This window comes from Rhinatrema bivittatum, chromosome 2 (genome assembly GCF_901001135.1).
Source record: "Rhinatrema bivittatum chromosome 2, aRhiBiv1.1, whole genome shotgun sequence".
NCBI lineage: Eukaryota > Metazoa > Chordata > Amphibia > Gymnophiona > Rhinatrematidae > Rhinatrema > Rhinatrema bivittatum.
Window position 1 is genome coordinate 89,416,666 of NC_042616.1, and position 15,435 is coordinate 89,432,100.

Consider the following 15,435-nt stretch of genomic DNA (forward strand, 5'->3'; position numbering starts at 1 on the left):
GTAGGGGCGCGGGGCACTTTTTTTTTTGTCAGCCTTCTTCTTGCAGGCTTCAGCAGCTTGAATAAGAAGTTGATGGGTATTCTCCCAAAGTTCCAGAAGGTTAGTTGCTGCTTGGTTGGCTACCGGTGCTGCTGTGGTCACAGATACGGGAAGGGGCATCTTAGGGTGATGTTCCTGAAGATTCCCGAGAGTGGTTACTGTAACAAAATTCTGCCCAAGATAACGGGGCCCAGTCATTTTGTTGTTTGGAAATGTAAGCTTGAAGAAAAGCTTTCGGAGTCTGATTAGCTCTCTCCGTCAACCCATTAGTTTGGTGGTGATAGGCTGAGGAGAAGTCGAGAAATATATATCAAATATTTTTGCAGAGATTCTGCCAAACCTTTGGGTGAACTGAACCCCTCGTTCACCCACAATGTGCTCTGGTAAAACATGCGATCAAAAGATTGCTTTAAAGAAGTAATGTGCCAGGTTGGGGGCTGACGACAAAGCTCATAGAGGGATAAAATGTGCCATTCTGGAAAAAACGGTCTAAATTGACCCAGATGACTGTGTGGCCTTCCAACATGGGAAGGTCATTGATGAAATCAGTGGAGATGTGGGTCCAAGGCTTGACAGGGACCAGTAGAGGTTGAAGAACCCCCCAAGGATGCAGGCTCAGCTGGGGCATGAGTCAACATATGCCTGTACATCTTGGCCCATCCAAGTCCACCAGTATTTGCGTGCAATAAAATTCAAATTTTTCCAGAATCCCTAATGTCTGCCCAGCCTGGAATCATGACCCCACTTGCGGAGCTTTTTTCTAAGGCGTGTGGGTACTACTGACTTGCCAACTGGAAAAGTGAAGGTCACAGCAAGAATCTTAGCTGGGTCTAGAATGAACTGTAGCTCAGTGGTGGATTCAAATGGATTGAATGAGCATGATAGGGCGTCCACCCTAGTATTCTTCTCAGCAGGATGGAAGATTATGTGGCAGTTAAATCTACTGAAAAGTAACAACCATCAAGCCTGTCAAGAATTGAGCCTCTTGACCTCAAAGATAAAGAAGGTTCTAGTGATCTGTCATAACAGTGAAGACATTTTTGGCTCCTTCCAAGAGATGTTGCTATTCTTGGAAGGCAAGCTTGATGGCCAGAAGTTCCCAGTCCCCAATGGTATAGTTCTTTTCTGCTGAAGAGAGCTTCCTGGAAAAGAACAAAAGGGGGTCACAGTTTGCCATCTGCAGTTGTCTGGGAGAGAACTGCCCCTGCCCCTGCCCCAACAGAGGAGGTATCCACCTCAAGATAAAAGGGTTGGACTGGATGCTGGAGGACTGATGCGAATGCAAAGGCCTTTTTATGTCTCTCAAAGTCTTGGATGGCGTCTTCAAGACAGTCTTTCAGGGTGGCCCCTTTGCGATAAGAGCTGTCAGGGGCACTGTGAACGAACAATAATGAGGAATAAACTGGTGGCAATAGTTTGAGAATCCTAAGAAGCGTTGTAAGACCTCGAGTCCCATTGGACGGGGCCATTCTAGGTTGCAGGGTCCATCTTCAGATCTTGAGCAGAGACAATGCAACTCAAAAAGGTATTTCAGACTGCTCAAAGGAGCTCTTCTCCAGCTTTGCATATAGTCTGCTTTCACAGAGTCATTGGAAGACTGTTCTAACTTAGGAACAATGTTGTGCGAAACTCTGGGGAAAGATTAGAATACCGTCCAGATATACTAGAATATATTTCTGCAGGAGGTCTCTGGAGATGTCATTTAGGAAGTTTTGAAATACAGCAGGAGCACTGGCCAATCCAAAGGGCATAACAAGATATTCATAATGTTCGTCTCTTGTGTTAAACTCAGTCTTCTATTCATCCCCTTGACTGATTCTGATGAGATTGTAGCCTCCTTGAAGATCCAATTTAGTGTAGCTCTTGGTGCCCTGGAGGCAAGCAAAAAGATCAGAAATAAAGAGTAATGGATATTTGTTCTTAATAGTGAGAGTTTAGGCCACAATAATCAAAGCAGGGCCTCAGAAATCCATCTTTCTTGGCAACAAAGAAAATACCTGCTCCTGCAGGTGACAAAAAGGGAAGGATAAAACCTCACTCTGGATTTTCCTCAATGTACTCAGTCATTGACTGGATCTCTGGCACAGAGGGTACACTATCCCACAAGGCAGAACCTTCCATAGCTGGAGGTCAATAGGGTAGTCATACAGTTGATGAGGGGGAAGGATCTTGGCTTGTCATTTTGCTGAATATGTCATGGAAGGCCACAGAGGCCCAAGCGAGTCCAAGTGATATTGCGAGATCAGAGACTGCAATGTCGGTAAAAGGAACGACTGGATTGAGGCAATGCTTAGGCAATATAGGATCCGTGACTGGATATCCCCTGTAGTCCAGTCCACAGAAAGCTCATGTCGCTGGAGCCAGGGTAAACCCAGGACTAGGGGGGTGACAAAGCACCTAAGGACATAAAATGATATCCATTAGTGGTGTAAGAGGCCCATCCTGAAGGTCATGGGTTGGGTCATAGCTGTAGTTCTCTTGGGCAGCGGTTCACCATAAATCAAGGAGATTAGGAGCGGATGGGACAATGGGTCCATTGAAATGGCATGACAGTGAACCAGAGTCTCCTCAATGAAGTTGCCTGCTGCGCTTGAGTCGAGGAAGGCTTTAACCAGAATCTTCTGGGTATCAGTCTGGAGGCAGACAGACAGGATTATTCATGAGAAGGGATTATTAGTGAGGGACCCAGAGCGACCTCCCCAGCAAGCCCTAGGCCTTAAAGTTTCCTGGCCTCAAGTGGAAAGTACCTGTATGTTGCCTGGAAGCGGCACAATACAGGCACAAGTTCTGAAGCAGTCACTGATGTCTCATCCTCTTTCAGGCAGGAATGACCCATTTGCATGAGTTCTTCCTGAGAAGCTGAAGGATTAGCCTCTGTGGTTGGGACCACTAGCAGATGCTGGAGCCTAGGTGCCAAGCACACTGTCCCACAAGTTTGGCCTTGCTCCTAGAAGCAAATGTTGATTTGGGTGCAGAGGGTAATTAATGCATCTAGAGACATGGGAATTGCTAGACCAGCAAGTTCATCCTTAATTTGTGCAGCTAAGCCTAGCCAAAAGACCACCGGTAGGCTTTTGTTGTTCCAGTGAAATTCCGCTGCAAGGGTCCAGAACTGAATTGCATACTGACCCACAGTTTGTGAGCCCTGGCAGAGACATAGAAGGTCAGCCACAGAGGAGGGAGAGCAGCCTGGTTTCTCAAAATCTCTCCAGAAATGTGCCTGGAAGTCAGTCAGGTTGTTAAGCAAGGAGTCGTAGTGTTCCCATAGCGGTAAAGCCCCGGTCAAGGCCTGACTGGTGAGGAGTGTATAATATAGACCACTTTTGCTTGCCCTGAAGGGAAATTAGAAGCTTTTAATTCAAAAGCTATCTGGCATTGATTCAAGAACCCCCTGCATGCCTTGGGACTCCTGCAGTAGTGGGATGGAGGTGCAAGGCAAATAACTAGTGCCCCAGAAAAAAACGCGGCACTGGAACCAGAGGTTGAACAGCTGGGTTCTGCGACAGAAGGACGTCCATGCGCTGAGATAGGGTGTGCACAAAGCTGTGAGCTGCTGGACTTCCAAGTCTAAACCTTGCAAAAGCTGAAGCACTGGTGAGTCAGCAGAGATCATGGCTTTCACAATCTATCACACTGGGGGGTAGTGAGCCCTTGTGCTGCTGTTAAGTTTGCACTACCTATCTTGTGCGAGCACAAGATAGGCCTTAATAGGTCTTCTGCCTAGCCAACCACCTCCCCCTCGCATTGAGTTCTTAGGTTCTGGCGGCCAGCAGGACTTTCTTGTCGTGATTCAAAAGGTGGTGACAGAGGCTAGACAACTGGCCATGCTGAGAAAGAATAGAGTCTGGTCGGAGGGCAAGACGGGAATGCAAGAGCAAGCACCAGGGCAGACAAGGACAAAAGGAGGAGAATGGGACAGGGAACCAGAGGACTCAGGAGGATGACACCAGGAGAAAGGCAGGAAGCAGGAACACACTAGGCAACTGGCATTGCAAAAGAAAGCAGGGGACCTGTTGTGAAGGCACTGGGTATTAATTCTAAGCCTCCCTTTATTCAAGACAGGCTGCGATATCACTGAGTGGGTCACAGGAAGTCCTGCCAGTAGGACCTATAAAAGGGCTCATGAGCTGCAGTAAGTTCAACCTTGTTGCTTGGATGCAGCATGATGCCATTTCTGACATGCTTTCCACAGACATGTTTATGAAATTTTTCACTCTCAAAATTGAAAATCTTAGTTTGACTTTTGCCAATGTTCCAACGTGGTACAATGTTTCCTTTTCTGTTCTACTTTGTCATCTTTTGATGATGTTTTGCAATCTGAGATAACTAAGTTTATTCCATCAACGAATAATGTTTTTTGCCCATCCACTGATTCCCCAATTGTCATTTTTAAAGCAATTAAAGATGCTATTACTCCCTCATTAACTATTAACTTTTAATTTATTAATAAATCACTTCAATCTGGATTGTCTAAAAAAAAAAGAAAAAAAAAACAGTTATTAAACCAAAAAAGCCTAACAGACCCTGCAAACTACAGGCCCATTTCATCTTTGCCATGCCACACTGAGCTGTGTGAGCTGGGTCCATGTTGCAGCTGTCAGATGTTGTCACCCATGGATTGTGGCTGATTCACACTTGCCTGTTGACAGAGAAAAATCAGGGAACCTTCTAATCTTGGTTCCTACCAGTTTCACTCACCACAGCAAGTGAATGCCATGGCAACATTTTCCAAGGGGGAAGGTACAAAGAGCTCTCTTGATCGTTGGCATCTCAACCAACAAATACCATGAGGTCAACATTCAAAAGGGCTCAGGATTTAGTGCTGGCCAAATTCATACCTCCCGAATCCCCAAAAGTGATCTACTGGACTGAATACTAAGCGTGATAAAGTTGACAGCTCCCAGCACATTGGTATTAATGTATGGCAAACCTGGGGCCAGAAAGGCCTTTGTAAAGGTCCAGGGTGGGTCATAGGGTGAGAATAGGGGAGGAGCATTTCTGTAAGATTTGCCTAACCAGAGGGGGAAGTGGGGTGAAGACAAGCAAGTTGACCCCTGAAGTTTTCTTTTATTTTTTTAATGACTACATGGAGGTAGAAATCCCAGGTGAAAAGGGAAATAAAATAGTAGTGGGGGTTCTTTTACCATCTACTGGGCCAGAATGAACTTGCAGACAATGAAATGCTTAAAGAAATTAGGGAAGCTACCAAAATCAGCAGCACAGTAATAATGCGTGATTTCAATTACCCCAGTACTGACTGGATGAATGTTACATCAGGACATGCTAGAGAAGCTCCTTGATGAAATAGGATAGCAATCTTTAAGGGGAGGAAGAATAGCCTAGTGGGTAGAGCAGTGGGCTATGGACCAGGAGACCAGGGTTCAAGTCCAGCTGTCATTCCTTGTGACCTTGGGCAAGTCACTTTACCCTCCATTGCCTAAAAACTTAGATTGTAAGCCCTCTGGGGATAGAGAAATACCTACAGTACCTGAATGTAAACCGGTGTGATATCTCAATTGAGATCAAATGTCAGTATATAAAAAATAATAAATTAATAATAATCATGAGAGGTCTTCAACAATGGGTTATTTACACTTTCAAATAATAGAAGGACTAGGGGGCTTTCCATGAATTTAGCAAGTAGCACATTTAAGACTAATCAGAGAAATTTCTTTTTTACTCAATGCACAATAAAGCCAGAGAATGTGGTTAGTGTAGCAGGGTTCAAAAAAGGTTTGGATAAGTTCTTGGAGGAGAAGTCCATTAACTGCTATTAATCAAGTTTACTTAGGAAATAGCCACTGCTATTAATTGCATCAGTAGCATGGGTTCTACTTGGTGTTTGGGTAATTGCCAGGTTCTTGTGGCCTGGTTTGGCCTCTGTTGGAAACAGGATGCTGGGCTTGATGGACCCTTGGTCTGACCCAGCATGGCAAGGCAATTTCTTATGTTCTTAAATGACTGCTTCATGGAGCACCTGGTACAAGAACTAACAAGAGGGGAAACTATTTTAGACCTAGTCCTTAGTAGAACACAGGATTTGATGCAAAAGGTAACAGTGTTGGAGCCACTTAGCAATAGTGATCACAACATTATCAAATCTGACTTAACTGGAGAGAGCACACTAAAGAAATCTACCCCAACAGCATTATACTTTCAAAAAGGTAACTATGATAAAATGATGAAAATGGTTAGGAGAAAACTGCAGGTGTTAATTTTGGAGGCACGCAAAAAGTGTACAGGAAAGCAGAAAATACTGCTTTTCTGTACTTCCTCAGACTTAATATCGTGGCATATTAACTCAGAGGAACTAAAAAATTAGAATGTCCCGAAAAAAAATTAATAAAAAAAAAAAGGGTGCCAGTGGTCAGGTTAGGAAAAGGGACACTCTAAAACTGATCTTCCATTTTCCTAAGTGGCTGACAGCCACCTCTCTCGGGCACCCGCTGCCGAGGAGGCGCTAGAGGCACACAATTTCCCCTAGAGCCTCCTTTTTACCGTGGCATTTTGCATTGAGTGCCCCCAAGAGGTGAATCTGCGTGCATTAAGGGAGCGGGTGCTCAATCATGAGCACCCTTTTAACGCGCACCGATATTGCATCGGCCCGTGAAGAACATGTAAGAGATATACACATGCCAGAAATTATATTCAAAGGTGATGATTCAGAGGAACTGAAACACACCTCAGTGAACCTAGAAGACGAACTAGGGCAAAGTGACAATTAAAGAGTAGCAAATCACCTGAACTAGATAGTATACATCACAGAGTGCTGAAAAAACTGAGAAATGAAATTGCAGACCCGCTATTGGAAATTTGTGAACTATCAGTAACACTGTCTATGGTACCTGAAGTCTGGAGGGTTACCAATATGACGCCAATTTTTAAAAAGGGATCAAGGGGTGATCCAGGAAACAACAGAAAAGTGAGTGACGTCTGTGCCAGGCAAAATGGTTGAAACTATTTTATTTATTTATTTTTAATTTTTATATACCGAAGTTTTTGTAAGGACTACAAATCACTCCGGTTTACATAAAACGATGGTATGCCCAAAATAGAGAAAGGGGCTTTACATGGAACATTAGAACACAATGCCAATTTAACATAGAAATATTAATATATATTATAGATACAGTATAAATACAATATAAGTAAGAGAAACGTTTGAACTCAAAATCTTTGTACAGTTAAAAAATCATAATAGTAAAACTCAGTGAGGAATCCCATAAATTGGGTTTATCCTCCCGTCTGGGCAGCATTAAGAGTCTGGGAAGGCTTGGTGGAAAAGCCAGGTTTTTAGCTTTTTTTTGAACTTCTGATGACTTGGTTCCAGTCTTAGATCTGGGGGGAGCGCGTTCCACTGGTGGGGGCCTGCTGAAGAAAGTGCTCATTTACTCAATGATGATTTTACCTGAGGGGCATGAAGTGTGCCTTTGTATGCGCTTCTAATTGGTCTGGAAGATGTATGAGGTTGAAGTTGAGTGCTTAACATGATAGGAGCTAGTTTGTATGTCGCTTTGTGAATGATTGTGAGTACTTTATAGAGGATCCTGTGTTTAATAGGAAGCCAGTGTAGATTACGAAGGATTGGGGTGATATGGTCTCTTTTGTTAGAGTTTGTGAGAATTCTAGCGGCGGAGTTCTGTACCATCTGTAATGGTTTGATGGTATTAGTGGGGAGACCGAGAAGAAGGGAATTGCAATAATCTAGCTTAGATAGTATAATGGATTGGAGTACTGTCCTGAAGTCGGTGAAGTAAAGGAGGGGTTTTAGTTTTCTGAGGACTTGCAGTTTGTAAAAGCAGTCCTTTGTGGTGGTGTTTATGAACTTTTTTAGGTTTAGATAGTTGTCTAGCCAGGCTCCAAGGTCCCTGATGTCAGGTGAGAACATGCTGTTTGAGTTTGGTTGTGTGTGGCTTGATGAGATTGTGAGGGGGTCATGGGAGATAATGAGCATTTCTGTTTTATTGGCATTCAATACTAAGTTGAGGCTTGAGAGTAAGTCTTTAATTGGCTGTAGGCATTCATTCCAGTAGGTGATGGTTTTTTGAAGGGATTCTGTAATCGGGAGAAGGATTTGTATGTCATCTGCATAGAGGTAATGGGTAAGCTTGAGGTTTGAGAGTAGGTGGCAGAAGGGAAGGAGGTAGATATTGAAGAGGGTGGGTGAAAGTGAAGATCCTTGCGGGACTCCTTGATCTGTAAGGACTGGATGAGATTCCTTGTTGTTTATCCTGACTTTGTAGAATCTGTTACTTAAGAAGGACTGAAACCATCTGAGAGCTGAGCCTTTGATCCCTGTATTGGCTAGTTGGTCTATAAGTATAGTGTGTTTAACCGTGTCAAAAGCAGCAGACAAATCTAGAAGAACAAGCAGGTAGGATTGTTTTTTCTCCAGGTTAACGAGGATGGTGTCCGTGAGTGATAGTAAGAGAGATTCGGTGTTTAGGAGTTTGCGGAAGCCATACTGAGCCGGGGATAGAATGTTATGATCTTCCAGATATTCTGACAGTTGCTTGTTGACAATTTTCTCCATCAATTCTATCATAAAGAACAAAACTGCTGAACATATAGATAGGCATAATTTAATGTGACAAAGCCAAAATGGATTTAGTCTTGCCTCACAAATTTGCTACATTTTTTTTCGAAGGTGGAAACATGTGGAAAAAGGGGAATCAACTAATATAGTGCATCTGGATTTCCAGAAAGGCTTTGACAATGTCCCTCATGAGAGAATTCTTAGGAAATTAAAATGTCATGGGATAGGGGGCAGTGTCCTATTGTGGATTTCCAACTTGTGAAAAGATAGAAAACAGAGAGTAGGGCTAAATGGTAAATTTTCCCAGTAGAGAAAGATGAATAGTGTAGTGCCCCAGGGATCTGTTCTGGGGCCGATGCTTTTTAATATATTTATAAATTACCTGGAAATGGGAACAAGCAAGGTAATCATATTTGCCAATGACACAAAATTATTCAAAATTGTTAAATCACAAAAGGATTGTGAGAAATTGCAAGAGGACATTGCATACTGGAAACCTGGGCATGCAAATAAAATTTAATGTGGACAAGTGCAAAGTGATGCACTTAAGGAAGTGTAACTCAAATTATGGCTACACAGTGCAAATGTCCACATTAGGAACCACCACTCAGGAAAAGGATCTAGACATCATTACTGAAAATATATTGAAATCTTCCGCTCAGTGTGCAGCCAGCAGCCAAGAAAGCAAATAGAATACTAGGGATTATTAGGAAAGGAATGGAGAATAAAACAGAGACTATCATAATGCCTCTGTATCACTCCATGGTGCGACCTCATCTTGAGTATCAAATGAAGTTCTGGTCACCACATCTCAAAAAAGATACAGTAGAATTAGAAAAGATACAGAGTAGGGTGACCAAGATGATAAAGGGGATGGAACAATTCCCCTATGAGGAAAGGCTAAAGAGGTTAGGATTCTTCAGCTTGGAGAAGAAAACAGCTGAGGGGAGATAGGATAGAGATCTATAAAATAATGAGTGGAATGGAACGAGTAAACATTTATCACTTGTTGACTATTTCAAAAAGTACAAGATCAGGGGACACACAATGAAGTTACTAATAAGAAAAAATATTATTTTTACTCAACGCATAATTAAGCTCTGGATTTCGTTGCCAGAGGATGTGGTGAAAGCTGTTAGTATTGCTGCATTTTAAAAAGGTTTGAACAAGTTCCTGAAGGAAAAGCCCATTAACAATAATTAAGATAGGAGTTGCAGAAATCCACTTCTTATCCCTGGGATAAGCAGCATGAATCTATCTAATCCCTTGGGATCCTGCCAGGTACTTGTGACCTGGATTGGCCACTGTTGGAAACAGGAGACTGGGCTTGATGGACCTTTGGTCAGACACAGCATGGCAAGTCTTATATTTTTAAGCTCTAAGGATTTACTAAAGGATTTTCTGCACACAAAGTGCATCTACACATGTAAAACCTCTTGAAAATTACCTCCTCAGATTGTTAGCCGTCTGGTGACAGGGAAATATCTACAGTACCTGAATGTAATCTGCTTTGAAATGGCTGACTAGTCACAAAAGGCAGAATAGAAATAAAACCAAAAAAAAAATGATGTGGGTTGTCCTGCTCTGCACACACAAAGCTACCCCTGCTCAGGAGGTACAAAAATCATCCCCCCCTCCCCCCCAACTCTGTCCCTAGACCGCCTCTTGCAGCTGAGCACAAAAGTATGCACAAAATCAGGTCTGGCCCATGCTTTTGTGCGAGTAGGCCCGCTGGTCATTTCTAAAAGACTATTTATGTGCATAAAAGTGGGTTTCTTGCATATATATCCTTTTGAAAGTCAACCCTGAAAACTAACCGATTCTTATATAAAAAAAAACAAAAAACAGAAATCTACCATCGCTCCATTAAAACATCACCCCTTAAAGTGCAACCCAAGCCTATGACACAAGACACATTTTAAAGTTTTTGATTTTTTGCCACTCGATTAAAACCCCACTCCCAGCAATCCCTCCCAACTTTACTGTCAACAGGAGTAGCCTAGATATAATCTTTTAGACGCAGATTTACCCTTTAATTATTATTCAGGCAAGCCAGCTGAGAGAGTGGTGCTTTCACATGGCTCCTGCACTGAAGGTGATCTTTTCATGGTCTGTGATTACCTGACAACTTATTCCATAAGGTACATGCTTGGGTTGTAGGCCAGGGAAGCACAAGGAAACTTTTGGCAACTGCTATCAGGCTGGGGTGATCTCAAGCTTTAGGATGCAGCATTTCTTAAAACCTCCCCCCCAGAGATGCACTCCTCTGAATAAAACATCAAAGAAAAAGACAGCAAATAACGAGGCACCAGGGTGCAGAGACGTGACTTACAGAACCCGGCATGGTATTTCAAAGTGCTGACGCTGTGCTTGTGAGCCTTGTACGTTCGGACACACTCTCCAGTATCTGCTACCCAGCACTTTACGGTTCTATCCGCGCTTCCCGAGTACAGGTGCTGACTCACCAACTAGAAGGAGAAAGAAGAAAGAGACCATTGCAGCGCAATTCCCATTCACCCAGAGAACCTCTCTGTAGCAGGATCTTGGCTAGAAAATTAATTCAAATTCATACTAAAAACAGCTGACAGAGAAACTTAGGTTGCATGAGTGCAAAGTCCTTGCCACCTTGTGATAACAGCAAAATCATTTTCCAAGTTACAATACAAAACGTGCACTAAATGAGAAGTAAAGTCGTCAGCTAATTTTAGGGCACTTTGCATGCTAATGGCCTGCACAGGGAGTTACTTGCAGTGCAGGAAAGCACACAAAGGGCCTCATTTACTAAGTATTCTTCCCACAAACACAGAATGGGACCTAAAAGCACACTTTTTTACTGCTCTTTTAGCTTCTAAGGTGACATAAAGCTTCAACTTCCATTTATGTTTATGAAAAGTAAATGGAAGCTTAAAAATGTAACTATTCGTATAAAAACCAATTCTGAATACAGGCTACTAAGTCCTCACTGTACAACTATACACCATTAAACCATGGATTTTGAGGATCCCAATCTCGTTTCAAACAATTTAAACTTTTTATAACATAAGGGAAATAGTATCAGAAAAATAATGTGCTGTTAGCAGATAAAGTCATCTGGCTCTTGCCCACAAAGGGCTGCAACCAGTTTCGTGCATACAGCACGTATGATCACGTCATTTACCGTTTCCCAATATTTTCAACCGTATATCGTGCAATCACCACATCTTAAAAAGTTTTATCATCACCACACTTCTTTTTTTTTTTTAAACTTCCTTGTGTAAACCATTACTCTCACCAATCCTAAAAATAATTGCTTTATAATCGCTTGTTGTAGAATCAATTCTGCTCTTAACTTCTGGGTCTTTTTTTACTTTTTTCTTATTTTCTTTCTTCGTGCTGTGCTGTACTCTCCTCCGCGTTAAACGCTCTGCTTACTTCCCAACATTGTCAATGTTTCAGCGTCTAATGCCACCTTCTTCAGGGGATTCAACCTATCAAACATAACACAATAATTCTTCTGATCTTATTTTTTCTTTTTATAAAATGCTTTAAACAAATTTACAACTTAACCAGTAACGCAACGACACTTACTATTTTTTTTTTTTTGGCCACAACCGGCTCCACCCCACAGCACTCCAACAATGGCGCACCGTGCTCAAAAACCTGAATGCCGACTGTGTACGTTTTAAAGCGAGCAACCTGCTCCAATATGAACCAATCATTTTCCTTAAGCCAGATACACCAACCAATTAACCTCCTTGTTTAGTCCCTCAGGGTGCACCATTCGCAATTTAAAGATCCACTTCTGTTCCTTCTGTAGTAATCTTTGGTTTAAGTCGCCTCCTCGTTCATTTTTTATGAGAACTTCTAGCACCATACATCTTAAGATATCGAAGAGGTGATCCTTTTCCACACAATGTTGCACAAGTGGTGCTTCTAATTTCAAACATTTTAGAGCACGTTTGTGTTCAATGAGGCGGGTCTTTAATTTCCTCGTAGTCTTGCCCACATATATTAATTGGCACGGACACCAAATAGCATACACAAGCATGCTTGTTGAACAGGAGGTTCTTACAATCGGGACATAATTTTTCAACTTAGTAATGGGCATTCGTGTATTAGAATGAGCTATACTACACATAGAGCAAGCATTGTACGGATAATGCCCCTCCTCTTCCAATATCTTATCCTCTACTGGCTTGAAAAAAGAATGGGCTACATGGTCCTTGATGTTACTGCCTCGTTTGAACGCTACCATTGGCTGTTCCTTAAAGACTGGATAAAGTTGTAGAATATCCCAGTGCTTTTTGATGCTTAATGCAACCTCTTGTATGCCCTCTGAAAAAGGTAGTACCCAAGTCACTCGTGTATTTTTCTCTTTTTTCTTCTCCTGTGGGACTAACAGTAATTCTCTGTTGTTCCACCTTGCCCGTTTAAAAGCTCGCCGCACTACATGTCTCGGGTAGCCCCTTATCAAGAAACCTCTGGCTCATATCTTTGGACTTTTCCTTAAATTCATCCATGGTTGAACAGAGCCTTCTCAACCGCAAAAACTGTCCAAACGGTATACCGTTGATTAATTTCTGAGGATGACAACTAGAGTAGCTTAATAGCGTGCTCCTAGCTATGGGTTTTTTATATATTGTGAAGAAAAAACGAGCTGCCTCTACAGATATCTGGATATCCAAATACGGTACCTTTAATCCCCCAAAGGTATACGTAAACTGGAGCGCGGGGTCACATGAGTTTAACCACTCCACAAATTGACCAAATAACTCCTTACTACCAGACCACAAAATAATGATATTGTCTATAAAGCGACGCCAAAATAATATATGCTGTCTAAAAGGTGAGATGTCCAACCACTCCTTTTCAAACTGCCCCACGTAGAGACTTGCTACGCTCGGGGCCATGGTTGCCCACATCACAGACGCCGAAACATTGACAATGTAATGGGAAGTAAGCAGAGCGTTTAACACGGAAGAGAGTTCAGCACAGCACGAAGAAAGAAAATAAGAAAAAAGTAAAAAAAGACCAAGAAGTGCAGAACTGATTCTACAACAAGCGATTATAAAGCAATTATTTTTAGGATTGGTGAGAGTAATGGTTTACACAAGGAAGTTTAAAAAAAAAAGTGTGGTGATGATAAACATTTTAAGATGTGGTGATTACACGATATACGGTTGAAAATATTGGGAAATGGTAAATGAAGTGATCATACGTGCTGGATTCACGAAACTGGTTGCAGCCCTTTGTGGGCATCTGCTAACAGGCACATTATTTTTCTGATACTATTTCCCTTATGTTATAAAAAGTTTAAATTGTTTGAAACAAGATTGGGTTCCTCAAAATCGCTGGTTTAATGGAGCTCAAAAATTTAGCCACTAACAGGCTTGGGATCCCTAGGTTGGGGACCCCCGGACATGAAATCCCCTTTCTGAGATCCCACAGACATGCCCCCACCCCCGACTCAAGGACCCCAACACTCAGGAGACCTGAAGCCAAGACCCCCACATTAGGACAGCCTGAATCTGGAGCCCCTGCACCTACTAACCTGCCCTCAACCCCCTCCCCCATTTCCCCCCCATTAGGCCTCCCCATTGCCTAAGCTCATTCACACACCAACACTCCCAGCCCACTATGGCACCTCACTCACATACCAACCCTCCCAGTCCACTATGGCACCTCACTCACACACCAACACTCCCAGCCCACTATGGCACCTCACTCACACACCAACACTCCCAGCCCACTATGGCACCTCACTCACACACCAACACTCCCAGCCCACTATGGCACCTCACTCACACACCAACACTCCCAGCCCACTATGGCACCTCACTCACATACCAACCCTCCCAGCCCACTATGGCACCTCACTCACACACCAACACTCCCAGCCCACTATGGCACCTCACTCACACACCAACACTCCCAGCCCAGTATGGCACCCCACTCACACACCAACCCTCCCAGCCCACTATGGCACCCCACTCACACACCAACACTCCCAGCCCACTATGGCACCTCACTCACACACCAACACTCCCAGTCCACTATGGCACCTCACTCACACACCAACCCTCCCAGCCCACTATGGCACCCCACTCACATACCAACACTCCCAGCCCACTATGGCACCTCACTCACACACCAACACTCCCAGCCCACTATGGCACCCCACTCACACACCAACACTCCCAGCCCACTATGGCACCCCACTCACACCCCACTATGGCACCCCACCACCTAAGCTCACCTACCCTCTCCTCTAATCCAGCTCCTACTTACCTATCTCACCTCCAGCCACTTATCCTGCCATCTCAAGGGAATCAGAGGGGCCTCAGAGTCTTTCTACCTCTGCAGTCCCAGAGAGCGTACAGGGTTTGGTTTTTTTTATTAAATTGTTGGAGGTACGAGTTAAGTTTAACATACATTTAACCACTGAAGTTAAAATGGGCATAAATGTTACCTTTACTGCCACTTCAGCACTTTTTTTTTTTTTTTTTTTTTACTTTACTTCCAATGTAGCACACGGTTTTTAACTATTGTGTGCTATGCATTTTATTTCCTTAATACACTGGAAGTAAAAAAAAATTTACCTTGGAGGTAAAAAAGAAAAAAAAAATCAGCGCCGATTTTCACTGTGATGTTATTACATCGGCCTAAAAAGCTGTTCCAAGCTTTATCTGTCTTGCTCCAGTTCCCTGTAGTTATGTCCTCCCACAACTGCACTGGATATTCAACGACGCCCTTGCTGGGAGTCTCAATACAGAGGCAGAGGATGAAAAACTGACACAAAATCTGAGTCGCCTTCTGAAATAGATTATCACTACTACTAAATATTTCTATAGCGCTACACGACATGTCCAGCGTTAATAAAA

General features: G+C 43.0%; 1 protein-coding gene across 2 annotated transcripts in view; it reads right to left on the bottom strand.

Annotated features, from left to right (window-relative positions):
* Positions 1-15,435, bottom strand: part of WDR86 (WD repeat domain 86) — an 83,488-nt gene that overhangs the window by 15,063 nt on the left and 52,990 nt on the right. For both annotated transcript variants that reach the window (XM_029588425.1, XM_029588426.1), the window contains exon 5: positions 10,908-11,043. In XM_029588425.1, the coding sequence (XP_029444285.1) occupies positions 10,908-11,043 (136 nt within the window). The remainder of the gene's footprint in view (positions 1-10,907; positions 11,044-15,435) is intronic.